Source organism: Oenanthe melanoleuca, chromosome 13 (assembly GCF_029582105.1).
Source record: "Oenanthe melanoleuca isolate GR-GAL-2019-014 chromosome 13, OMel1.0, whole genome shotgun sequence".
Classification (NCBI taxonomy): Eukaryota; Metazoa; Chordata; class Aves; order Passeriformes; family Muscicapidae; genus Oenanthe; species Oenanthe melanoleuca.
Genome location: NC_079347.1, coordinates 8,964,788 through 8,989,899, shown reverse-complemented (window position 1 = coordinate 8,989,899; position 25,112 = coordinate 8,964,788). Strand labels below are relative to the sequence as shown.

General features: G+C 46.8%; 1 protein-coding gene across 2 annotated transcripts in view; it reads right to left on the bottom strand.

Annotated features, from left to right (window-relative positions):
* Positions 1 to 8,038: 8,038 nt before the first annotated feature.
* Positions 8,039 to 25,112, bottom strand: part of GLRA1 (glycine receptor alpha 1) — a 39,289-nt gene continuing 22,215 nt past the window's right edge. Inside the window, exons 4-9 of one of the 2 annotated variants that reach the window (XM_056502326.1) lie at positions 18,609 to 18,832; positions 15,978 to 16,060; positions 15,182 to 15,319; positions 14,235 to 14,449; positions 13,500 to 13,646; positions 8,039 to 10,313 (exon numbers count right to left, since the gene is read on the bottom strand). In XM_056502326.1, the coding sequence (XP_056358301.1) occupies positions 10,023 to 10,313; positions 13,500 to 13,646; positions 14,235 to 14,449; positions 15,182 to 15,319; positions 15,978 to 16,060; positions 18,609 to 18,832 (1,098 nt within the window). In that variant the 3' untranslated portion in view covers positions 8,039 to 10,022. Of the gene's footprint in view, positions 10,338 to 13,499; positions 13,647 to 14,234; positions 14,450 to 15,181; positions 15,320 to 15,977; positions 16,061 to 18,608; positions 18,833 to 25,112 lie in introns of both variants that reach the window. The other variant, XM_056502325.1, reaches the window with a different exon arrangement.

Here is a 25,112-nt window from a genome sequence, read left to right as displayed (position 1 = left end):
ATTAGCTCAAATCTGGATTTAGTGCTTACAAAAGAATACTGATAAAGGGGCTGTGGTTGACGTGTGTGTGCTAAGAGGGTCTGTGTTGGCAAACCTCACATTCCTGCCTAAATGGAGGGTGGCAGGCATTGCCCTCCCGGGGAACAGGGAGTGCTGGCAAGGGATGGGACACCCTGTAACATCTCCCACCGCTGCTGTTGAACCAGCCCAGCCCTCAGCTGCCCTGCTGTAAACAGCATCAAGGCTCTGTTGTGTTTGGGAACAAATGAGCTTTAGTAAGCCAAGCTTTGGAAACAAAGATTTTCTTCATACAAATGGCTTGCAGATGGGAGAGATACAGAAAATGGGGCAGCACAATGCTGCTGCTTATAGGCTTTTTTTCAGAACTTTTTGTGAGGTATTCTTCCTAGATAGCAGATTTTGAGGGTTTGAGTAGTGAAGTAAATGCTGAGGAAAACTGAGATAATGTTTATCAAGGACACAAGGAAAACGCTGTCTAGGTGCTAAACTGTTCTCATTTCTATTTGTTTTGCATATTTTCACTTGGAAACCATTCCTGCTGAGTATCTCCCCTCCAAAGCAAAACCAAATGTGCAATGGTTGTCCTGAAGGGAAATGTCTTAGTATTTTTATTTTTGTTCTAAATTCATTTACAAAACAATGTAAATGGGTGTGCGTTTATAAATGGATGGGAGAAATTTCTGGGTCCTCCCCCCCGCTTTTTTTTATGTCACTTAAGTGTAAATTTTCATTACTCCTTATTTGTAATATAACAAGCATGATATGCTGTACACTGTGGTAGAAGGTGAGAGACAACACAGTACATAAAATGTCACTGTCCACGGTGTTTAGCCTTCTCATGGTTATGATTGATCTCAGGTGGGTGGTGACAAACAACTGCTTGGGACAGGCTTGTGCATCTTCAGGGTTCCAAGGCTGCTTCCAGACTGGTGTCACCAAAGCTGCAGGATGGCAAACTGCGATGAAATGCAGTGACCTTTGCACGTCAGGCCATTTTTGGGTGAAATCCTCTGTGTGTTGCTTTGTCTTTACATCTGTCAGGCTCTTAATCCACTGAAGTTTTGCTGTATCTCACACACACACACAAGTGTGAATGGCTTTTAGCACAGTTACCTCCTATTTAAGTTCTTTTGAAACAGTCAAACCTTTGCTGCAGCTCGATAAGTCCATGAAAGAAGAGGTGAGCTCTGGCCATGATTAGTGCTGTCATTATGCCATGACCAGACTTGGGAACCACACTAACTTCTCTTTTTGTGTAGGAATTCCATTTCACAGTAGGCTTGAGATGCTCCAGGTGGTGCATTTTTCAGGATCATTCATTCCCCATGCATGTGGTGAGGTAAGTCCCTTGGCCTTTGTGCCTCGTGCACCCCTGGAGCTGCCGGTGTCCCCTGACCCCTGCCCTGGTCACAGGGAGCACCAGGCTGGTTGTACAGTGAGGAGGAGCTCAGAGGCAGAGTTCAAGCACAGCAGGTCACTCTTCCCAGAGAGGGGAAGGTTAACTGCTTACCTGCCTCTCCAATTCTCACCTGACATCACTGCTTGGATCTTAATGTTTGTTTCCCAAAAGTTACAATTCCAGTGCTCCCAAAGCTGACAGATCCCTAGATTAACCTGCTGTGGTGACCCGATTTAAGGATGGATGTATCAATTATGGTTCTGAAATGTGTGTCTTTTAAATGCCCTGTCAACTGGCACTGGTCAGGGCTGGAGGGCTGTGAATGGCGTAGGGTGGGACATCAGTCTGGGTGTGGAGGTGCTGTTTTTCCAGTTCTCCACTCTGAGCAGGTTAACCTGGGGATTTGTCTGCTTGGCCCATGCTGTTTCTGAGCTTATTTTCTCTTCTGATCTAACCCTGGAATTGGAAGAATGACAGTGTTTTGCACAAAATTGTAGCAGATGTGAGAAGATTGGAATAGAAAGGAAAGTATAAATTCAGTGTAGGCAGAGCAGAGCATTTCAAAGCCCTGGTTCAGTTGTTTCTCTGGCCTAGATAAGCACAAGGCAAAGGAACTTCTGCTTGCTTGTGCTGACTTTGTTGGGTCAGCCTCTAGCTGAGCATCTCTTGTACAGCTGAGCTCTACTGCAGTGACCACGGGGACTGGCCACAGTCACTTAAAATGGTAAGGAGAGGATGTAACCATAGCCTAACTCATTAGTTGTTTGTTTTTGGTTTTTTAAAAATTATTCCAGTTATCCTGATCAAAAGTGGGATTGACGGCAAGTGGAGGCATGCATCTGACCAAGGACTTGCCAGGATAGTTACACTCCTGCCTGTGGAGGATGAACCTGTGTCCCACACCTTGGCATGCAGCAAGATGCATTCCCAATCTTACAATGCACCCATCTTACATAACAGAGGCTGCCCCCATCCATTCCTTTCCTTGCTGTTTTCTTGAGCCCTGTTTTAAGAGGTGACACTGCCCATGCTGTCCTGTGTCTCTTCCTCCATGGGACAAGTCCAGCCTCCTGAATTCTCCTTCCAGCCCCTCAAGGAATAAGCAACAGTATTTAAAGCCTTGACTCCCAGGAATACCATACTGATTGCAGTGACTGCACTTAACTACAGCCAGGAGCAAGTACTACAGGTTCCTCTGCCTCACATGATCCTTGATCTGCTCTTCCTTTCTCTTTTTGGATCCCTGTCTTCATTCTACTCTTGGCTGGGGAGCTGAACTCTTAGGACTCTTCTATTTCTAACAGTGCAGCCTCAGCAGAGCAGACCTGGCTGAGACGCTGTGGTCACAACAGAGTTGTGGCACATCACAAGTTTCAGAGCTGCCTCTGCTCCTCAGGAACTCATTGGTTCTTCACTCCAGCACAACTGTGGTGAGGATACCTCTGAAAATGTGAGTGCATACCCAGGAGAGGTGGCTAAGGCACCACCCGTGGCACAGTCTTCTATATTGCATAGTTTTTTTCAGTAAGGTCAGTGTTTGGGGTCAGGTGTCAAGCAGGAAACACTGGAGCCAGGCCCCAATTCTGTTATCATTGTAGGTTGTGTCCTGCTGATGTCTGCAGGGCTCTGACAGGGCAGTGCTGCTCTAAGCAGTTACCATGTCCCCACTGTAATTGTGGCTGTGATGGTGTCATCACTGCAAGGGTGGCTCAGGCTGGAACCTGGAGCTGTAATTGAGTGCCCAAATTCTGTGGTGTGTTTAACCCAGGCCATCTGGCTCAGCTGGTTTGCAGCCTAAGGCCCAACACAGGTTTTTGTCATACAGGTAACCCAGCAGTGCTGCAGTGTCTCAGAGTGCCTGGACAAGGCAGGTGTCCTCCCACAGACCCTCTGGGGAAGGGGATTTGGCTTGCTACGGTGCTAACAGTCCTGGGCCCAGCTTCCCAAGAGCCTTAGCAGCAAAAACTACCTGTGAGCTCTGGGTCCCTCAGACCTGGCAGCTCTACCTGCCTCTGCTTGTGCCAAACTTGACTCATCTGCCACAGCAGTGACATGCTCACAGCCTGGGCATGTGGTTACTGATGATACCTCATGCCCCAGTTTCCTGGATAGGTAAGGAGGGTGTCCTTGTTTGACTTAAGCTACTTACGCAATTCAGGTGGCAAATCTGCAAATAAAAGCTAAATTCAAGCTGTGCTGATGGGCTTATTTATGCTGGTGTCATCCTCTGCCCAGGAAAACACGGATGATTTTGTACTGGAAGTGCTGACATACTTGACCCTCAGTCTGGCACAGGGTTTGTATCCCCTCTCCTGGCTGGGAGCTGCTGCTCCCTCTCCCTTGTGCTTTTTGGGGCAGTGATGCTCTGAGGGCTGCAGGGATCACAGCAAGCCCCTGCCTTTCCTCAGAGTGGCAACATCAGCTTGTGCTGAATCTGTTCCATCTGTTTCCTCTCCCGGTGCATGGTCTGGGTCAAGCCATGGCTGACCCAGCTCCAGCACTGCTGGCACCCAGTCCTGTCCCAGGATGGGCTTCAGCACTGTTTGTAATAGACCCAGGAATATCGTAAACATAAGAATCCCTCATTGTTTCTGCTCAGAAACCTGGCATTGAAGTGCACAAGCACTGCAGCTTGGGTTTGCCAGACTTGATGGTCTTATTTTAATACAATCATATAATTCCTGCTGCCTTGCACCATGCTTGGCACTGTTGGCCTTGGATGGCAGGAGTGATGTGGCAAACTAAACCTGTCCTAGTGCTTTTCCTTCCCCGTCTCTGCCACTCTTTGCCAGGATCCTCATTTGACAATTTAACCAGTAATTTCCTCTGCTGGCAGCTGAAATCATCCCTCTTCTTGTTTCCTCCTGTGATTTGTGTCCTTTCCAATGTCACAGCAGTAGCCAGAGTGATGCTGGGACAACATGATGGGGTGAGGGAAGAGCTGAACCAGAAAGGCTGCAAACAGCACAGTCACTGTTCCTGGGCTTGGGGCTCTCAGGTTGGGATTCCTCACCTGGCTCAGGCTGTGCTTCCCCCTGCCACGCTGCCTCTGGCACCTCTAACCTGGGCTGTGTCCTTCAGTGCCCCTGCAGCCTGGAATCACCTGGGGGCATCACCCCAGGGCTGCTCATCCCAGAGCTCTCAGAGAACGTCTCACCCACTGCAAACACCTGGAGCAGCTCCAAGTGGATGTTGTGCTCAAAGTGCAACAGCTCCTTCCACCCTGCCTGGCTCACAGCAGCTGATTTCTTGTGGGGCTCTCTGCTCCACACCACAGTAGGAGACTGAGAATGCAAGGACCTGATTTCCTATCAACAGCTGCTGTAGAGCTGGATCAATGTAAAACAGAGACCACTACAGGAGTAACAGCCAGAGACTGAATTCTCTCTAACTGATGCTACTTTCTCTCACAGAGCACAGTCAAAAAAGCCCTTAGTGGCCACCTTGGCATTCCCCAGGAGTCCTCTCCATGCCTGGATGACCATGAGAGCACTTCTCTGGGAGCTGTCACCGTGCCTGCCTTGGGGAATAATTTCAGTGCTGTATTTTGCCCTGTATTTCCCAAGACACTGATCCCAGGCCCTTCAAAGTTTGCAGTGCTGAGAAATGAACCCCACAGGAATGAAAATAGGAAGATGAACACAGAAATGTGCATTAGACTTGAATGAAGTGAGAGTCTTCTGTAGGTTCATTTGAGCAAGAGATGTGCAACTGCCCTTAAGAAATAATTGTTAAGGAGGAAGAGAAGAAAATGGGTAGACTTAAAGAATCTGAAGTAATTTAAGATGCTAAAATTAATGACTATTAACTTCTGCTTTGGTGCTCATCCTAGCATCCTGAAGAACAATCAAGTATCACAATTTTCTCCTTAACTAGTACACAGTCTCTATGCAAATCATGGAAAACTATTGATCCAGGAGCAGCACATGACACCCCTCCCATCCACCTCCTCCTGAGGAGAAGACAGGAATGTGTGGGGCTTCCAAACTGGGAGTAGATTAGATAATTCCTTTACTCTGGGATGCTGTAGCAGGAATGAGGTTTGTGCTGCACATGGTGCTGTCCACTGTTGCCACTATCAAGGTTTTGGAATATGGAATAGGATATTGAAAGAGATTGTCTGTCTTTGGCACAGGGATAGGAACTATGCTTTATTAAGTAATGGTAGTACAGTACAAAAATATGATTGTATACAATGTGTGAAAAATATGGCACCACTGAGAACAGCTTTTTTCCTTTCATATGTGCATTTCTTTTCATAAATATACACTGTGAATGCTTCTAACCTTTTTTCTACCAGTGCTGGGAAATGAAGCAAAGTCTTTAAATCACAGTCAAGATAAAGGGCAGCCAACAGTTTAATTTGAATTGTCTTGACTTTGCTTTAAAATGAAAGATCTTCAAAAGAATAATAAAAAGTTTCCAGAAAAGTGAGAAAAGTTCCTGTTTGGAGGATGTGAGAATATTAAGAGTTTGAAATTGTTTGGTGATTTTAGGAGCAAAGTCTCCCAGCCCTGACAAGCAAAGTCTTCTAGGACAGGAGAATTAGAGCACCACCAGAGCCCCAGAGGGAGTGACCTGAGTGCTCCCAGGCAGCTGGTGCTTGGCCAAGGCTGAGCTCTGCAGTTTGCAGCAGCCCACATGCTCACTGCTCTCTCCTGGACCCTCTTCAGCACCTCTCTGATTTCCATGGCTCTGGGATCCCAGATGGATCAGGTATTAAATGGGAGAAACTCTTCTACCCGATCAAAATATAGTAAGCTGGTGGTTTTCAATTCTGGACAATTATATTTATGTGTAAGGAAAAAGAATTCCTGCTCACAGAGCATTATGTCTCCAGCAACATCTGGAAATAATATTTGGGATAAAGCTCTCTTTTTCCAAAGAAGCCTAGTGAATTAGGACTCAATTTTCTCTCTTTACTGCCAGACAACTGCTGTTTTATTCAGGGGTTTTGCTTCTGAGATTCATTCTTAAGAAGAGAGAACAATTATGGAGTTAAATTCCACCAATGTGCCTAGAAGTTATCCTCCAATATCAAACCCTGTGCATTCTTACTAATAAATATAATTCCTGGCACCATTAAAGCAGCCTACTTTAAAGATGAGATAAGCTATCAAAACAAGTTCTTTTGCAATACATGACTAAACACAACCTGGTACAGATGGAGAAAAACCTTTGACTTTGGAAACTACCCAGACCTGCCAGGGGCTCCTAGGACAGTCTAAAGTCTTGTCTAGGTCGTGAAACTCTCTGGCAGGACATGCCTGGAACACTTATCTCAGCACTGTCACACCTTCACCAAGATTCCTGTGTTTCCTGTTGGGATGTCACTGCTCACTGTCAGGCAGCTCCAGGGCTGCAAAATGGCCCAAATGGAAACTGGCTGCTTAAGGAAGAGAAAATAACACTGCTTATGGTGGGCATCAGATGTACCCAGAGCTTGGCAAAGCTGAACTGGAAGCCAAGGCAGGCTGATAAGAGTGTGGATCTTTTTTCAGTCCCTAAACTTCCACGGGCTCCTCTGGCAGCTGAAGTGCTTCTGTATGGGCAGGAAACAGCACCTTTCTGATTTTTAGTCCCTGCATGCCAGTTTTATTCTGTGCCAAGAAGTGGCACTGGAGCTCTAGTGAAGCAGTAGCTGTGACATAACTTCATCTGCACCTAGAAGGTCTAGGATGAACATGGGATTCTTTAACAGCTGGAGCAGAATGAAATGAGCCAGGAATGTCTCTCTCCTCCCTGCTCTGCTCCTGCCCTTGGTGTTTGGGTTTGGTGTAGGGCCAAAACTCAGCTAGGAAGATGGTGCATGGGATTTGTTGACCTACAGGCAGCTCCTTTAGGAAGGAAACCTGCAGCCCTGCTGTGCCCTGCAGAGCCATCCAGGTGCCTGGGGGGATGGAAGGAGTGTGGACCACGGCCAGATTGCCCCACTCCTAAGTGCAAAGGTCCAGGCATGAGACAGGACGTTTTTACCCAAATGACTGCAATTTGAGGTCATTCACCTGCATGAGGAAGGAGCTGTGGTATGTGGGCTGCCAAGCCTCTGCTGTGCTGCTGGGCAGGGAGGGAAATTCCCTGGGTTTGCCTTTCATCTCAGACAAGGACACGGCGTTTGAAGCAATCGCAAACCGCAGCTGGCACAGCAGCCCTGGCACACGCAGGGAGTTCAATAATTCAGCAAAAATACCCAGAGCCAGCAGCAGACTTGGGCTCCAGCCAAGGCTTGGGATGTTGTCCCAGCATCAAATAACACCTCTGCTTGAGATCTCCCTGCTTGGGAAAGCACCCTCTGCCAGGGGAAGGAGAAATCCTCAGCCTGCAGGTTTTCTGCTGCTCCAGGGGAGGGAAAGGGCAGCTGTGCTGGTCATGCTCCCACTGACCGGGTGACCTTGTGACCTTTCCCTGTCTCAGCAGTACAGAGGGACTCAGAAAACTGTGTGGCCTTTGCTAAAATATTTGCTCTAGTCCACAGAGTGACCACTGTGGTTTTAATAATTTTTTCTCCCTTTTTCCCTCTCGCTATTCTTGTCCTTTGTTTCTTTCTCTGTATTTTTTTTTTGTTTTTGTTTTGTTTTTGTTTTTGTTTTTGTTTTTTTTTGTTTTTGTTTTTTTTTTCTCTTAAACTAAAGTGTGTTTAGTGCTGGTGAAAGGTGCTGAATTGGCAGCCTTGGAGATGGATGTCCCTCTACCCAACCCCAGCAAACCCTGGTGTTTTCTCTGGTGTTTCTCCTCCTGGCATCACCCCTCTGCAGGACAGCTGGCAGGTCCCTGGCTCCCTCATCCTCTCACCTGCTTCTTTCTGTGCTGGCTGGGATACCCAGCATGCAGCCTCCCATCCCAGGCTCTGGTGCTGCTGCCCTGGGCCAGGCTGGCAGTGCCCCAGGGCACTTTGCTGTGAGCTGTTCCAGCCCCTGCAGGAGGGAGCCTGGAGATTCACAGCCCAGCCCAGCTCTGCTCCCATCCTGAGCAGGAGAGGGAGGAGAGAGGATGGATCCCATGGGTACCACTCTTCTCTCTGCCTTTTTTGGCGCCTAACCCAGCCCTGACCCCAAGTGCTTCAGTGCAGACTGATTGTCTCTTCCCTCGTGCTCTCTCTCACCTCTCTCCCTAAAGTGCAAACAAACACAACAGTCACCCTGGGTGCTGCAGCCAGCTCACACCCAGGGGCCCAGAGGGACAAGTGGGACATCAAGCCCTTGGCTTGCCCACAGACCCAGCCAGGCTTTCAAGTAACGCCCTAGAGGCGTTTGGCACATTTCTCCCCACCCCAAACACCAATCCCAACCTGTGCTACCTCTTGGGCAAAGAGAAACCCCTCTGCCCACCCCTTCCCACCTCCCTCCCCCCTTTCCCTATCCCCACCAAGCTGTGCCAGCCTCCCCCACGTCTCTGCCAGGCAGAGAGGGGCAAAGCAGCCTGCTCCATCTTCCCATCCGTGTTAAAGGTAAATGCAGCACCAAAATAGATACAAAAATAGAATTTTGGGTCCTTCGGCCCAGCTTCACTATTAATATAACTGCTATGAAATGTCAGAAAATAAAAGCTGCTCTCTCTATACACACCTGCCCCCCACCCCCCTCACTGTCAGTATTGCCACACGCCCGGTCCTGTCAAACAGGCCATCAAGATGCCTGTTTTCTCTATATTTAAAATACAATTGCTTCCATCCCCCCATTGTAAACAAACATGGCAGAAAGGGGTTTGGAAAAGAAAAACAAAAAAAAAAACCGAACAAATAAAAAACTTTTTTAAAAATTCTTCATCATTTCTAGCGTTCTGAATATTTCTGCCTCCCGGGGCTCAAGTCCTGCCAGGTTGTTTAAAAGGACAGAAGGTACCTGTGATTTCTGATGAAGGCCCTGATGTCCTTCTCGGGTTTCCTTTGGATGCTCTCTGGTGGGGATGAGAGAGATAATGTATTTGCTTTCCTCTATGCAAAAGTCACAAAGTGTTTGATCGGCAAACCCGTGACTAAAAAAAGTAAATATATAAAATAAACAGCGATCCACAGCCTCTTTCTTAAGTTTCCCCATCTATCCAGTTTTCAAAGTGCAAAACCTAGAGAAGCACAGAATGATTTTTTTGAGGTTTTTCCCATTTTGTTAGGGCTTTTCCCCCCACGTGCTTGACTGGAATGGCCTTTCTATAGCAAAAGTCAGATAAAGCGTAGTTGCAGTAATTCTGCTCATGGAATCATGAATCATTCCAGTGACTTGAGAATCTAAGCTGTTAATAGGCTAAAAAAAGTATTTTTTTTTGTTGGTCTTTTTTTTTCTTTTGTTTTCTTTTTGCATTATAATTAAGCATGAATATATATTACTATATTACACTGCTTGGATTGCTGGAGCAATCCACATCTTCCTATGCTGTAAAACTAACTCCCACCCTGCTCTCCCCAGATCAAGAGCTTCTTTTCTCCTCCCTGTGCCAGTTACCCTCAATTCACATGATTAAAAGTCCCCTACCAGCCCCCCCCTTTTTTTTTTTGTGTGTTTTTTTTTTTAGTAGATATTGCCGCATTCTTAAATTCATGCATTGCTGCATTGCTATTGCACATATATAAAGGATTGCTCGCTCCCTCCCGGCTGCTCCCCTCCCCTCACTGGTTGTGCACATCCTCTCTGCGGACAATCTTGTAGATGATCCAGTAGAAAATGTTGAAGATGAGGAAGGCCATGGGGAAGCCGATGCGGGAGATCTTGTCGATTTTCTTGGCTCTCTGGATGAAGAGTTTCCTCATCTCCTCGGGCGAGCGGGACGGCGCCGGCACCGGGTTGGCCGTGTTGTTGTTGTTGGCTCCCTTGACAGAGATGCCATCCTTGGCTTGTAGGCAAGCTGGCCCCATGCCATAGGCAGTGAAGTTGAACCTGCCTTCGCCAGCTTCGTCCTCCTGGAACAGATTGAGCATGGGACTCTACTTAAAATGAGATATAGGCAGTGCACCCTCGCTATAAGGCTCTCCGCTGACGGCGTCCTGCTCTGCACGGGAGAGATGCTCCCACCCTGGGGCAAACCCTGCTCTTGGGAGAACAGCCTTATAGAGGGGTGCCAGCTGTGTGATGCACAGATGCAAATCAGGGGATCCAGGCACCCCGTGGAGAACTGGACTGACTTCCACCCCACTCAGGTCTTTGACGTATTGAAGGGTTTGTGGCACTGCTTTCGTTTTTCCAATTGCATCCCCTGTTTTGCTTCTGCCTCTCCCTACCCCCCCCCCACCTCCTATCAGCACCTTCTTTGCTTTGCCTGTGCAGTTTCAGCTTGCCCAGAAGGAGTGGGCTCCATGTAACTCACGTAGCCAGAGCAGCAGCTCTTCTACAGAGTTACATGGATGTGCAGGAGCCAGGAGCTGTCCAGGAAAAGAGCTCTGCAGGCAGCGTGCAACCAGCCCTCACTCACCTGCCCATGGCACCCCACAGCCATCCCCATGAGCCAACTTTTAGGGGAGGAGCTGAAGTGCCCTTCTGTGGGTCAATGGTAAGACATGGCTGCTTGTGGTAATGCCAATTATTGAGAAAAAATACAATTTGTGTTCCGATCTAAAGGCAAATGGTGTTGCTGTTTTTGGTATTTTTTTTTTGGTGAAAGCTCTGCTGGAATCCCAGAATGATTTAGCCCTATTTTATTGAATACAAGAATGTAATGACAGTGAAAATTAAGTTTGGCCCAAGTAATTCACACAGTGAGTTGCAGAGGCAGAGTCAGAATCTGAAGTCTTTTGACTGAAGGTCACCAAGGCTAATTGTAGACCAGTGGCACTAATTAATCATTAACAGATGCTGATCCATGCAGTGTCCCCCAACACTGACCTAGCAGCCCCCTCTCTTGTAGCTGCCTGCCCACTGTGCCTTCCCCTGTGCTTCAAAAGTGTCTTTTCTGGATGGCCCCTCATCCCACAGGCAGCTGCATGGGATGGAGGAACAGGACACAGAGGAAACTGGCATATCAGAGCAAAACAAAACTACCCAAATAAAATCAAGAGCTGGCTTTCTGCAATACTCAGAGCTTATGGACCTTCTCACCATGTCTGTAAAACAGGATTCAGGTAAAACTGCCTCTGCTCTTTTCCCATTGCACAAACAAACACTGGCACGTGTCTGGTTTTACCTAATCCACTCGATCCTTAATTTACTGGATTATTTTCTCTTCTCATTTCTGAGGGGACACTGACTGACTTTGTTTTGGCCACTGTGCCTTTGTTTTGGTGAGTGCTGTACTGGAGTTAGAGAAGACAATATTGCCATTTTCAAGGTGCTATATCAAAGGAGAAAGGCAAAGACACCACCAGCCACACTGGGGAGTGTTTCCAAATACACTTCATGTGGGTCTGATGATGGTGTCATGTTAACCAGACTTTTCCATACCACTGCAACATCTCGCTTTTTTTAGCCTGGTGTGTCATGCCTAAACCAGTCAGAGGTACCCAGACAAGTCAGGACATCAGGACAGAGCAATTAGTGCCTTTGGCAGCTGCATTAGCCCATTTGCATATTAACAGTCAGCTTAGTTTTCTGATGAGCCTGCAAACCTTGTCCATTTAGCATTTGCAAGTGTTTTTGTTTATGCTTTGCTCCAATTAAGTAGCTGTGAGATGGGGCAGGGACTGTGCTAACAGCCTTGTGTTCAGTGGAACAGCTCTGGCAAGTATCTCTTAAACTCATCTGTGTATTGGGGGCTTTTTTTCCCCCTTTTTACTGTTTTATCAACAGACTGATCTGCATACAGCGCAGATCCAGAGACAGGATGTCTGAATTAGAGATAAATGCACTGTGGAGGCGCCCATGGGGGTGGGTGTGGCTCTGCCTCCATTCAGCAGCTGCATCTTGTGAACCAAAGCTGTGTTGATTTTGGGATGGCAGAGCCATGCTCTTGTCAGGAAAAACCAGTGGGTGCTGAGGGTCTCATCTGTTACTTTTTTCCCCTTGCATTTGTTCAATGCTTTTCATCCCTGGTCCTGGCTGAGTTGAGCACAAGTGAACAATTATCTCCTGTTTTGCAGATAGGATGACTAAAGCAGAGAGAGAGAAATCTAGAAAAATACAAAGATTCCTGCTCCTCAGCCCCCACTTCCTCCTGGGGTGGGAGCAGTTCTGCAAGCATACACTGTGAAGTGCTGCAGGACAGGTTAGACCCTGGGAAAGACTTTTAATGGCTGGGACAGTGAAATGATGGAATGGGGGTAGGTTTCTGGATGGGATGGATCATTGAAAGTTGGCAAATACCTATGAGGAATTTTAAAGCAGACCTTGGTGGTCACCTGCGGCTTGCTTGGGACTTTAATCAGCAAAATTGCCTTTTTCTCTCCTAGCAAATGTGCTGGTTTTTAATGCTCTCCCGAGGGCAGCCTCTCTGGCCTGGTGCTGAAAATTTCCTAACTCCTTTCCTGAGTCTACCAGTTAATTAGGGACAATTCTTCACTGCCTTTGGCCTTGTGATCACAGACACCTTTTTGTTCTTTCTAGTGTGTTCTGTGAGGTGAAATCTTTGCTGTGGCACCTCAGCCTAAAAGCTGTTAGAGCCCAGGCTGGGGAGCTGTTGGAGCTGCGTGCATGCTCGGATTGGGATTGGGATTGGGATCGGGATTGGGATTGGGATCAGCCATGGCAGGTAAGCATGGAGAAGGGTAAGGCTCAGAATAAAGCTCTTTCCTTCCAGGAGGAATTTGCAGTCTGAGAAGCAGATGCTTTTGAACACAGAGATGGCAGAGACAAAAGAAGTGTCACTTACCTCTGGGCTACTGTAGGCTGTCATTTTGGGGGTGCTGCTCTCTGATAGACACCCCTCACCCCTCTCTGCCTGCCTCCCCCAGCCCTGGCTGCAGCTTCTGGGAAGGAGAACTCACACCAGAACTTTGCTGTGTGAAAATTGTCCTGTTGAGAGCAACCCTTTTGGCTGGCTAACAAAACCCAGCTTGCTGAACTCCTGGGGTCAGGAGGTTGGAACAGACCCCATTCCTTGAGCAGCCCTGGTTTTTTGGTGTGTGAGCCTCCTTAACATCTGACCAGGGGGCTAGTGACTTGGTTCAGTTGATCATGGAGTCAGATTTCAGCTGTGTCCTTCATGCTTTATGTATTACCTTATGATGCCTCCTCTTCCTCCTGAACCTGAGCAGCTCTTTGTGCTGCCGAGACACGAAGTTGACAGCAGCATATTCCAGAAGGGCAGAGAACACAAACAGCAAGCACACAGCCATCCAGATGTCAATGGCCTTCACATAGGACACCTAGGAGTCAGAGAAAGAGGCAGAAATGGGGTGGCTTCCTTACCCAAATGCATTTTTACTTAGTGTTTTACGTGGCTGACATCATGTTCAGCTTGTCTTGGATACCAGAATCTTGCTCATTTCATGTGAATGTGTTATCAGGTCACTGAAACTCCTCATGGGCTCTTAAGTAGCAATAATTTCACACCTTTTAATTTATTCAGGCTGTATGTATTGTCTGTGATTGTTTATATGCAAGGAAATCAGTAATCCACCATACCAGAAGCCCTTCATAAAGGGAAATCCAGTACTGTTATAAAAGTAGGATGGTCAAGTGATTAAAGAGCTAAAATGTAGAGTGCACATCCATGTGCAATTTTTGCAGGGGTTTGTAAAGTACAGAGCTCCTGGTTACTGAGAGCTATAGTGAGTGTTGGAACTTAGGGGAAGTTTTGCTGCTAGTCCTAGAGAATTCAAAAATCTTTCAGGATAGGGCTGGAATTAGTTCAGTTTGCCCTTAGACTGGAATAGTGCAAAGGCAGCAGGAGGATCTGTGTGGGGATGCACTGGGGTGCATGATCTCCCTGGTGAGGACAGGGTGGTCCCTACCTTGGGCAGTGATGCTCGGGAGCCAGAGCTCTGCGTGGTCATGGTGAGCACGGTGGTGATCCCCAGCCCCACACGAGCAGGTGCAGCATCCATATTGATCCAGAAGGAGATCCAGGACAGAATGACAATCAGCAGGCTGGGGATGTACATCTGGATCAAGTAATAGCCCATCTGCCTCTCCAGGTGGAAACGAGCTTCTATACAGGTGAACTTGCCTGAGGAGGATGGGAGATGCATGGAAGGTTATTGGTGGGGCACAGTGAGCCTCCAGTTTGCAGCCAGTGTCTGGGGATTTCCTTGCATTGCCTAAACCAGAGCCTTCTTAGGGGAGGAAATGAGCAGCTGCTGCCCAGGGCATGTAGTGATAGGACAAAGGGGAATGGCTTCAAACTGAAAGAGAGAAGGTTTAGATTAGATATTAGGAAGAAATTCCTCCCTGTGAGAGTGGAGAGACCCTGGCACAGGTTGCCCAGAGAAGCTGTGGCTGCCTCATCCCTGGCAGTGTCCAAGGCCAGGCTGGACAGGGCTTGGAACAACCTGGGAAAGTGGAAAATATCCCTGCCCATGGCAGGGGGATGGAGCAATATAGTCTTTAAGGTCCCTTCCAACCCAAACCACTCTTGGATTCTATGAACATTAACACAGCAAAGAAAGCCCTTTGGCACTATATCCTTTGTAGCTTAAATTTCAAAGACAAAAGAAGCTTCTAGGAGAGAGGATCCCAACCAAACACTCTTGAATTGATGCAGATGTTACTGGGCACAAGAGGATTTTGCACATTTGTGTCCATTAGCTTTTCATTTGCTGTATATATTTCTACAAGTCTGTTATCTCTGGAAGTGTAGGACAAGGCCAGAGTGCCATCAGACAGAGCAAGAGACTCTGGTAAATGCACAATCCTGAATTCCTCTCTACTGAAGCCCCAGTTAAGGGTTAACAGCACTGACCTGTGTTGTAGTGCTTCGTGCAGTATCTCAAGTCTTTTTCTTCTTTGAGGATAAACTGAGGCAACGTCAGCCCATCAGCAACTTGTACTGCTCCCTTTTCTTGCCACTCAAATATGAGATCATTCATTGTGTAGCCAACTGTTGAGAGGAAGGGACAAATGTCACGTGAATCACATTAAATACTGATCTGGAAAGGGACAGTGCTGCAGAAGAGAGCTTGGAGGCAAGGGTGCATCCTGGCCTTCCCTGACAGTGCTGTCATGAATGGGATTTGGGTTGAGGCAAAACTGCTCTTCATGTGGTGAGAGCCAGGGCAACAACCTCCACTGGAGCTTTTTCTGCAATAACTGGAGATTTTCTGCAACAAATAACATTTTTTTTCTTGAATTTGACCTGCTGAACTGTTTTCTACTGTTTCCAACTTGACCTCATTCTCTGGAAGAAGCTCATCATCTTTCCCTCCTTTGGGATAAGCAACATGTACCAGTGGCAGATGTTCATCCAGAGAGAAAAAAATCCTGCTTGCAGCTGAAAGCACTTTCACCTCTCTCTGCAAAGTGAAAGGCCAATGTAAACAGAAGCAAGCCAGGGCTCCTCACATGGGATATTTGGAGGTTTGGCTTCTCCAGCAAATGTCACGTGCTGAATGAATGGAAAATCCTAAGCAAGAGGTTCTTGAGCAAGCTCTGGAGGCTGGGCTGGGAATGGGCTGCAGCTGGGAAAGGAGATGGCAGGGGGGAGGCAGAGGGACAAGAGATGGTCTCCCCTCCAACAGGGGGGTGTGCACAGGACTCACAGCTTTCCAACTGCATGATGCACGTCTGCACGTCCATGGGGAAGTTCTTCAGGTCCATGGGGCAGGCCAGGGTCAGCGTGATCCTGAGGGGAGAAGAGACCCAGGGAATGCCAGACAGTGGGCACTGCTGAGGGCTGAGCCCCAGGCTGGGGGGAGGACTGATCATCCATGGCTCCCCTGCCTGTGCTCTCACTCTGGAAAGCATCAGAAGTGCTGAACATTTGGGTGTGTGACACCACTCCCAGCAGAGCTGCTGCACATGGCACTGCAGTGCTGAGACTGTCTAACAAAGGGTTCCCTCACCTGTGGGTGCTAGTGACACTCAGGGAAGAAAAGCAGTTTGAGTTTGCCCAAGCTACTCTAAGGAAAACAGAAAGGAAAGAATTAATAACAAAGTTTAGCACCTGTGGACAGGAGGAGTGCATGAGGAACATGATATTTGGTAAAAGCACCTTTACAAGAGGTGTTGCCTTCCTTGGACCAATGAACTTTAATTCTATCCTTGGTCCTGCCAACCATATAAAAATGTGTCTGCTTCTGCAATAAATTGCTTTTTCTGCCTTCTGTGTAGCTGTATTCTGTCACCACTCCCTAGCCCTACAGTGACACTCACCAAACCCTTCTGCTGCTTCGGTTTTCCTGTCTTGCCTCGGGCTCACAGCAGGCTGGATTAGCAGAAAGCCCAAGCCCACTCTCTGGAACCCCCAGATGCATTTCTAGAGACTGGCACTGTTTGTAAATCTCTGAACAGAACATTTCTGTGTCATAAAAAACCACCAGAAAGAGGTTTGATCAAGATCATATGTTTGTGTGAGGGGAATGAAGGAATTCAGTGGGATTTTCTGCAGGGAAAATGCCTTGTGCTAAACCAGTATGAACTCCTGTGTCTTCCCAAATTCCTGCAGAACCCTTGAGACCTCTATTTCTGTCTCCATTTTCCACTAGGTGCAGGCTGCATTTTCTGTTATATTGTTGTGCTGCTCTGTACCATGATCTATGCTTAAAGTGTTTGATTGGTTCAACAAGCTGATACTGAATGATTTGCTCCAGATAGTTAGACTTGAGTTATCTGGTTTGATAATGTTGAAAATGCTGTTCCCTGAAGTGTTCAGGGTTTTCAGCTTTTTGCCTTGATGTAGAAATAGCAGAATTACCCGGGGGACAGAAATTGAATTTTTCTATCATCAGAACTACAAGAAACTTATCAGGAGGGAAAGATACTTTAATTTAAAATCTTATGTTGTGAGAAATTCTCAGCTTGAGTTTAGAGGCATGTTGGGACAGAAGATGTGACAAAGTCCACCTTCTTGTAATGCCTTGCCTGGGGTTTGATTATTGCAAATATTAGTAGCAAAGAACCAGTTAGAAAATGGCAGAGCACCTTGGAGAGATTATTTTTTTTAAGGGAAAGACTATTTCTCCTCCTGGAAACTCTGCATTTACAGTGTGCTCTTCTTAAGGAATATCCTCTTTCTTTTTAATTTTCACAGGAAAATGTACTCATAAAAACAACTGTATTTTCATTTGGAGATGAGATAGGAAAGTTGTTCTTTTTAAACAAGAATATTTTCAGATTTTTGCCTTGAAAATGGTGATTTTTTTCCATGTTCCCTGCTGAGTCATTGCCCCAGGGCTGGGACACCCTGCATTTCCCCTCTGTGCCCCTGCAGACCCTCCTGGACTCTGTGCCATGCTCACTATAAAGTTGCTGTTGTTAGTTTTGCTCCCTGCCTGGTTTTTAAAATTAAGAAGTGTGATGTTTCCCCATTCAGCCAACACTCAATTCTCTCATTGTTTTGGCCATGAGGGAGCTGGTCTTTGGGCTGGAACCACCTTGGTGTTTGATGGAGGCCATCTACTTTGCAGCATTAAGCTGTTTATTTCACATTTTACAGCTCCACACTGCTTTTCACTCCTATAGCTGCCACTGGGAGCTGCAGTGTGAGATGGGGTGTGTGTTCCATAGACAAATTTACATTTTACATGAGGTATAAAAAGTCTTCAATGTAGAGTTAAACTTTCCCAGTCTAAGCCAGTGAAGTTTGATCTTCATTTCATTGGTTTAAAATAAAGTGTGAATGGGGTTGGAAGTGAAGGTGGGACTGAGGTTGATTCCCTGTGGGAAATTCAGTGCAATTAGTTCAATTTTGCTGATGGATTCTTGGATCTAGCAATAAAATGATAAAACTGGGAAAAAACTAGGCTGAGACAAAGCCATGGGGCCCTACTTAGCATTTTTCCTGATTTTTACTTTTTTTTTTTGGTCAGGAAATGCTGCAGCTTTGAAAACAGAGTGTTCGTGAGCTTCTACTGGTTTTCACACAGCACAGCTGCTTTTAGGCTTGTACTAACATAAGACAGATGAAGTAATTTTACATTAGGAATGTACTAGCAAGGAGCAGAAGTCCTTGAACTGAAAGAGGTAAAGATGAGTTAAATTCCATCCCAGAACAACCCTCTGTCTCAATACGCTTTAGGAGAGGTCTCTTCCTTCCACATTGCTTCAGCACTGCTAATTGTATGACTCACACCTTAAAAACACCTAAATTTATTATCTCCAACAGCATTCCCAGAGTGCAGGCTGGAATGGGGGCTCAGCTGAGCCCTCCCCAGCCTGGCACAGCCCCTCACCTGATGCTGTAGAGGACGTTGCCGTTCCGGGAGATCCTCAGCAGCTTGTTGTCCGTGGTGATCTCGTGGAAATGGGCCCCTTTCTCGTTGGCAAAGAACAGGTCAGGCTTCCAGATGGAGTCCAGCATGGAGGGGTCCAGGTCCAGGGAGTCGTCGGGGTACTCGTTGTAGGCCAGCCGGGGGTCGTTCCACTGCTGCCGCAGGAAGATGTTCACCCTGTAATCCTGCACACAGACACAGCAGGGCTCAGAGCAGCCTCAGCTGCTGGGGAGGGAGCACGGCCTGAAACCAGCCTGAAATGAGCCAGACCGTGTGGTTCCCGAGCTATGCCAGGTGTTTTTGGTGCTATTCCTCTAGGAGCTGTTATTAATTTGTAGCTTTGTAGCTTACAGCTGTGTCATAGCATGAGCAGCTGCCTGTCCCTGCATCCCTCTGTGACAGCAATTGCAGCTGTGTGGGCAGTGCCAGGACCTCTCTGTCTGCACCCTGGGGCTGCAGAGGCCATGAGCAGTGGTGGAATCAGAACTGCCACTGTCAGCAGAGGATTTTTGGGGAAAGAAGCTGAAACCAGCTTCCTTTCAGAGCTGAACTGTCCCATACTGTGATTATCTGTGGTTCTCCCAGCACTGGGAAAGGAAAATCACAGTGAGACAGGTTGTCCATGAAGGAGAAATTCCCTGTGTGTCTGCTAATATAAGGATAACTCAGATGCACTGATGGGAGCAGCTGTCCTTGGTTAGCATTTATGAGCAGGAGAGGGATATGCATGAGGTCTGCTCTCCTAATCCTGAGCGTTCTGGGTTCCCCTCTCTAATGTCAAAATTTTATTTTTCAGATTTTATAGGATGACCATCTTCCTTAATTGACAGTAGTCCCTCAGCACTATGCAAAATTATACTTGCTTCATAACCACAAGTCTTACAGCTCCCCTAAGCTCGCCAGGTCAAGGCTGGCTGCTGATGCAGAGTTCAGACACTACTGGAAAATTAGAGGCAGTTTCTCTTCTTCCTGTCTGACCAACAGCTTCCCAGGGTGATCTGCACGCTCCTTTTCTTCTGACTTTCACATAAGAAAGTGAACCAATAAATTAAAATGGGGAGAGGATGTGCCAGCTATCAGGAGAGGGATGAAAGCTCCACAACCATAAATTAATTGACATTTTCTAAGTATAGAGGCAGACTGCGTCTGAAGAGCAGCATATAATAAACCAATTCCACTGCCCAGGCCCCAAGGAATAGCTGTTCTCATGATTAAGGGTTTCTTTGCTGCCTTTCTAACACAAATGTACTTTGAAGACTTTTATTAGGAGACAGGTAATGGAGGGTGTCTGACGTGCTCGCTGGTGTCTGATACCTGCTGCAGGCACTCGGTGAGAGGCTCCCCCTCACTCTGCCACCAGGTTTGCTCTTTCCATCTGGAGAGCACAAAGCTCTGGAGCTGGAGGATGCCTCAATAGGAGAGACTTTCTGATGCTGCTGCTCACCAGCTCACTTGACTGTGCACCTACATCCTCTTGTCCAGGAGGACACGACTCTCGCGGTGTCCAGTGGCACTGGAGGGCTGGGAGAGGGTTGTGTTGGGTGCTCTGTGCTTTGGATGAGGCACTTCCTAGCCAAGCACATGGTATAGAGTCTGTTTCAGGCCACTTAGTGCCATCTGCATCCTCAGAGCACAGAAGCTGCTAATGACATTAATGATTGTGACAACAGCAAATGAACCACGGACTTGATGCTAAAAGGAGCAGACCTCTGAACACAAAACAGAGTTGCAACACTCTTTCCTTCTGCTGATATTCCAAGTGTCACCTTCACAAGTCCTAGTACATCCCTCTGACTTAATTATTCATGTCTGTCGACCCTGGATAATGTGTCTGGAGGAAATGTGAATAGCTGGGGACAGCTGGGGACCAGGGGCTCAGCACAGGACCAGCCCATCACGCAAGCCTGGAAAAGGAAAGGACCCATGAATTCCCACTTTCCACAGCAGGCAGCAGCTCCCAGAACTATGTGCATATTTTCAATTCTCCCTTTTCTCTGCATCAAGATCTGCAGCCATTTTAGTCGGGGAAATCAATGTCACTGACCTAATAGGTAGAAAGCAAAAGGTTGTTTTGCTTATTCAGCTACAAATAAGCTAGATGCTAGCAGGTCAGCTCCAGTTTGGGACTTCTGTCATGTAGAACACAAATTAAACTCGTGTTTGGAAGAAACTTCAGTGGTAGCTGCCCAGAAGTGTGCTCAGCCTGATGGAGGAGTAGAAGGGGGGAGGGAATGGAGCCAAATTCCCTACAACAGCCTGAGTTACTGCAGGTAAGCTTTGTTGATGGAGTAAATTCACTGTTTTGGCTCCAAAACTTGCCAAAAGGACAGGAAAGGGTGAGACAGGAGGTGGTGAATGGTTTATATTGCCACCACAGCAGGGATGAGAGCCCACAGGCAGAATGATAGCCATAGTCTGTCACTATGAGGAGGCATCTTAATTAAATGCAGGTGGGCCAAATGAAAATTAACTTCTCACAGTGGATGGATGTGAGAAGGCCCCTCCTAACTCACCTCTAGAGTCACAGTGTCCTGTCCTCATGTCCTGCTGAGAACAGTCCAGGGGCACATTGTGAATGTGGTGTGAGAAACTGCACCACCTCCACCCTGGGATGTGCAGCAGTGTGGGGACTAACTCTGGTTTGTGTTACTCTGTGCTCCTCCTTTGGAGACAAGTGTTTGCTGTGGATGTTTTCTGCTTTGGAATACAGAAAATGAAGCATTTATGTTGTGATATAAAAAAGGCAAGGGCAGAGAAATATGATACATGCACTGAATGCAATACTCTGGCTTTGGCATTTCAAGGCATTAATATTTTACTTCTGTCTATGCATTTATGAAGATCTTCCTACTGAGGGAGTTTATTCCACAGTCCTGCCCTTCTCACTGAGAATGTGGTTTTCTCCCAGATGCCTTTGCCCTTATGTCATTGCACTGCAGTGCTGAAAGTTCTGAGCAGCCTTTTAGGTTTCTTGTGTCCAGCCTTATTTGAACATAAATGTAAAACCAAGCACTGTGACTGCAAACTGGACATGACACTGCCTGAGGAGGCAGCAGGAGGCATGGAGAGCAGGCAGGGTATGTGTGTGCTGTGACACAGGCTAAGAGAAGGGTTACAGGGCTCTGTACCAGCTGAAGATCCTCTGTGCTGGAAGCTCTGTCCTCAGCATTGCAGTCAGGCTGAGGTGATGAGCCAAGCAACACTCATTCCTTGGCTACCTGGAGATATGCAGCATTCCTCCTGGATTAGGAGATCTTCATTAGCATCCCCAAGAAGTTCACAGTTATTCCTAAATGATGGACAGCATTGGCCAATTTCTGATGTGAACTTTCAAGCAGAGAAAAAAGATGTTTGACTGGGGCTGTAAACTTGGCAAAAAAAAAAAATTCTCTTTCTCCATATCCTTCTTATTCCTCACATTCCTCATTTGTGTGCCTATCACATCCGGGCATTGATTATCTTGTGCAGCCTGCTCCTCTGGCTGGCTGGGGAGAGGGGAGCAGCAGCTCTGTGCAGTGAAGGCATTCAGGAGCTTTGAAACATGGCACAAAGGCATTTTACTCCCAAGGGGGAAATGACACAAGGCAGGAAGAGAATAACTGGAGTGATCAAAGTAGTTCAATTTGATAATGCTGAAATGAAGTTCTGCTTAGTGACCTCGCAAGGAGACAAGGAAACAGAAATCATTTGAGACTCCCTTCCCAGGATCCCATAGCCTTGACATCTGCTGAAAGCAGAGGAGGCTGAAGGCAGTGCTGAGCAGAGGGGATGGAGCCTCTCTCACTCAATGGATTTTCCCTCCTGACTCAGAGGTCCTGTCAGAGCAGCCTCTGCACTGAACAGCTTTGGGGAGACATTTCCCCTTTGATAAATTTACATTTTGCTGTTGGAAAAAACAGGGTGGAGACTGATCTCCTTCAGAAGGGGATTCTGGGACCCCAGCTGGGTAGCAGAGCATGAGGGGCTTTATTAGCATTGAGTTAATTCTCTAGAATGGGAATGAACAAACATTTTGAAGGCAACCTGCCTTGTCAGGACCACTACAACAGGCTGCAAAAATGCCAAGCACACCAGGACCAGCCCTAGGAAGGGTTAATAGCCAAGTAGCCAGCTTGAAGCCTGGGTGGAAACACCTGGATGAGGGGAGGAGGAATCTCTCAGAGAAGGGCAGGCACTTGGTGAGGGATGGGAGCAGTACCCTGGTGCTTAATAAGGGTGGGGATTTTTATGATGGAACCCAAAGTAGAAAGTTTTTCTGTGTCTCCTACAAAAAGTGGGGAATATGTTTCTTTCTGAGCCAGTGGAGCTGCTGGGATGTGAGCTGCAGCCAGCATCCAGAATTGCAAATGTAGGTATTTAGTAGTGAGGTTTTGTTTTTCAGCTTGAGGGGGTTTTGTGTCCTTGTATTTGAGTTGCACAGCCCTATTTCATGGCTTCTTATTGTTGTTTTTTCTTTTCCACACCCCTTCTCCATTAGTGTGAAGACAAACTCCAATTACAGACAGCTGGAACACTGCAGGTCTAACACTGAGATGGCAGCAGACTGTGAGTTGTTGTGAAAACCTTTTCATTTTGTGTTGTGTGACTTGTTAGGTGCTTATCATCTCTGTGGGACTGATGGTTGGGTTTAAGAATGACTGACTGCAGGAAACTTTGCTCAAAACCTATCTTTTGCTATGGGGTTTGTGCATTGAAACTCATATCTTTTGCTGATTTTTGGAGTGAATGGGACCAGTATTAAATATGTGACCCAAGTTCTTAGTCAGAATCTCTGCTGAACTGGAGTTTCTGGGTCTTGATTGAATTTCTTGGTCTGCTTTGCAGGAGGCTTTGTTTTTTCTTGTTGGAAATCTCGTGTGCAGATGTCTCTGAACAAGCACTTAACATTGGGACAGTTGCAGCCTCCAGCTTCTCCTGTCCTCAGGAGGTGCTGGGAGCCCAGTTGTGGCTGTGCTGCAGCTGGCTGGAAGGTCACATTTGCTTTGCTCTTTTCAGATGAGATAACTATGGCATGAAAGCAGCAAAAATGAATTTGCATATTTACATTGTGTCTAAGGGAGGCTGTGCTGGCTCTTCTGTGATTTTTCTTTCTTTTTCAGTCTCTTCTTTGCTGTGTGTGGGTCCTTTTAAAAGGAAGAGTCTAGAATCATCCTGCTAGCATTGCTAGGTGATGATATAAAAACATATTCCTTCTTCTCCCTGTGCTTCCTCTGTGTACAAAATGCTCCCAGCTGCCTAAGCCAATGGAAAGCCATAAAACTGCAGTTTCCATTGGAGAAGTGAGCAAGGGCATCACTTAATTTCAAGTTTGCTGTTATAGCAGAGAATTTGTTAATGAAATGCTCAGATAATCCTACCAGTTTCTTCATGCCCCAAGGAAAAGCCAAAGCTGGTGCAGTTTATTCACTTAAAACCCCAGATTTGTTCCTAAGGTGTTTCACTTCTGTTTATTTGGAATGAGGAATTTCTACATTTGCTATAGGTTTCATAATCTGGTATGGCTGGGGAGCTGTTTGTGCTTTTGAACAGCAAAAAGGGATTTAAGAGCTTGTGTTTGGGGGTTGTTTGGTGTTTGTCATAAAAATAATTTGAGAGAGTGGCTGTATCTTGCACTTGTCCTTGGGAATCCCTTGCTGTTGGCTGCACTATTGCAGAGATGCTTTGGGACAGGAGGAATCTGCACTCATCTGGCTACTGGGGTTGCTCTCCTTCCCTTTGGAGCACTGGCTGGGCTCACAGGGATGTGCTCCCAGTCCTCAGAGCTGCTGGACACAAGCTCTGAGCTGCAATCCAACATAAATGCCCAATAAATTGTGTGCACCACTAGTGGCTTTTATGTTGGGTCTCCAGCTCTGCAGGATGCTTAAAGGAGTTACTCCCCTTGCTCTAAATCAGCTCTGCCTTAGGAATTCAATTTGGTGGATGACTTTGCCTTTTAATTATTTTTAAATTCCTTCTGACTTTGCAGCAGTTTTCAGATCTCCATTTCTTGCCTTGTTTATTTGGAACCTTTGTGGGGCAGATAGCAGCTTTCTGCCCACTCTGGGGAGTTTCTGCCTTCTCTTGCCTGCAACTCATTTTCTTTCCTTCTGAGGTTTGTAGATTCAGCTGTCTGCATCAAATGCCTGCTTTTTTATTATTTTTCTGTATTCTCTCCACTTTCTCTACCTTCCATGAGGCCTCAGGCCATAAGTGAGCACTCTCCCTCTAATTTCTCTAATCCTCTCTATGGTGAGCTCATGGTTTACACAGATTTGTGGTATTCAGGCAGTGTAAACTTAGAAGGGAGCATTGGTATTTTCTGTAGGAAGTATCAGCCCACTATGGAGATATTTTAAAGCCTTCTCTAACTGCTTGTGGGGTACCCATAAAACCCTGAGGTTTCTCCTGCAGATAATAGTGTAATAGAAATGAAATATGAGGTGATGTAGTACTCAGACCTGAACCTGACCAGGCTTAGAGTGC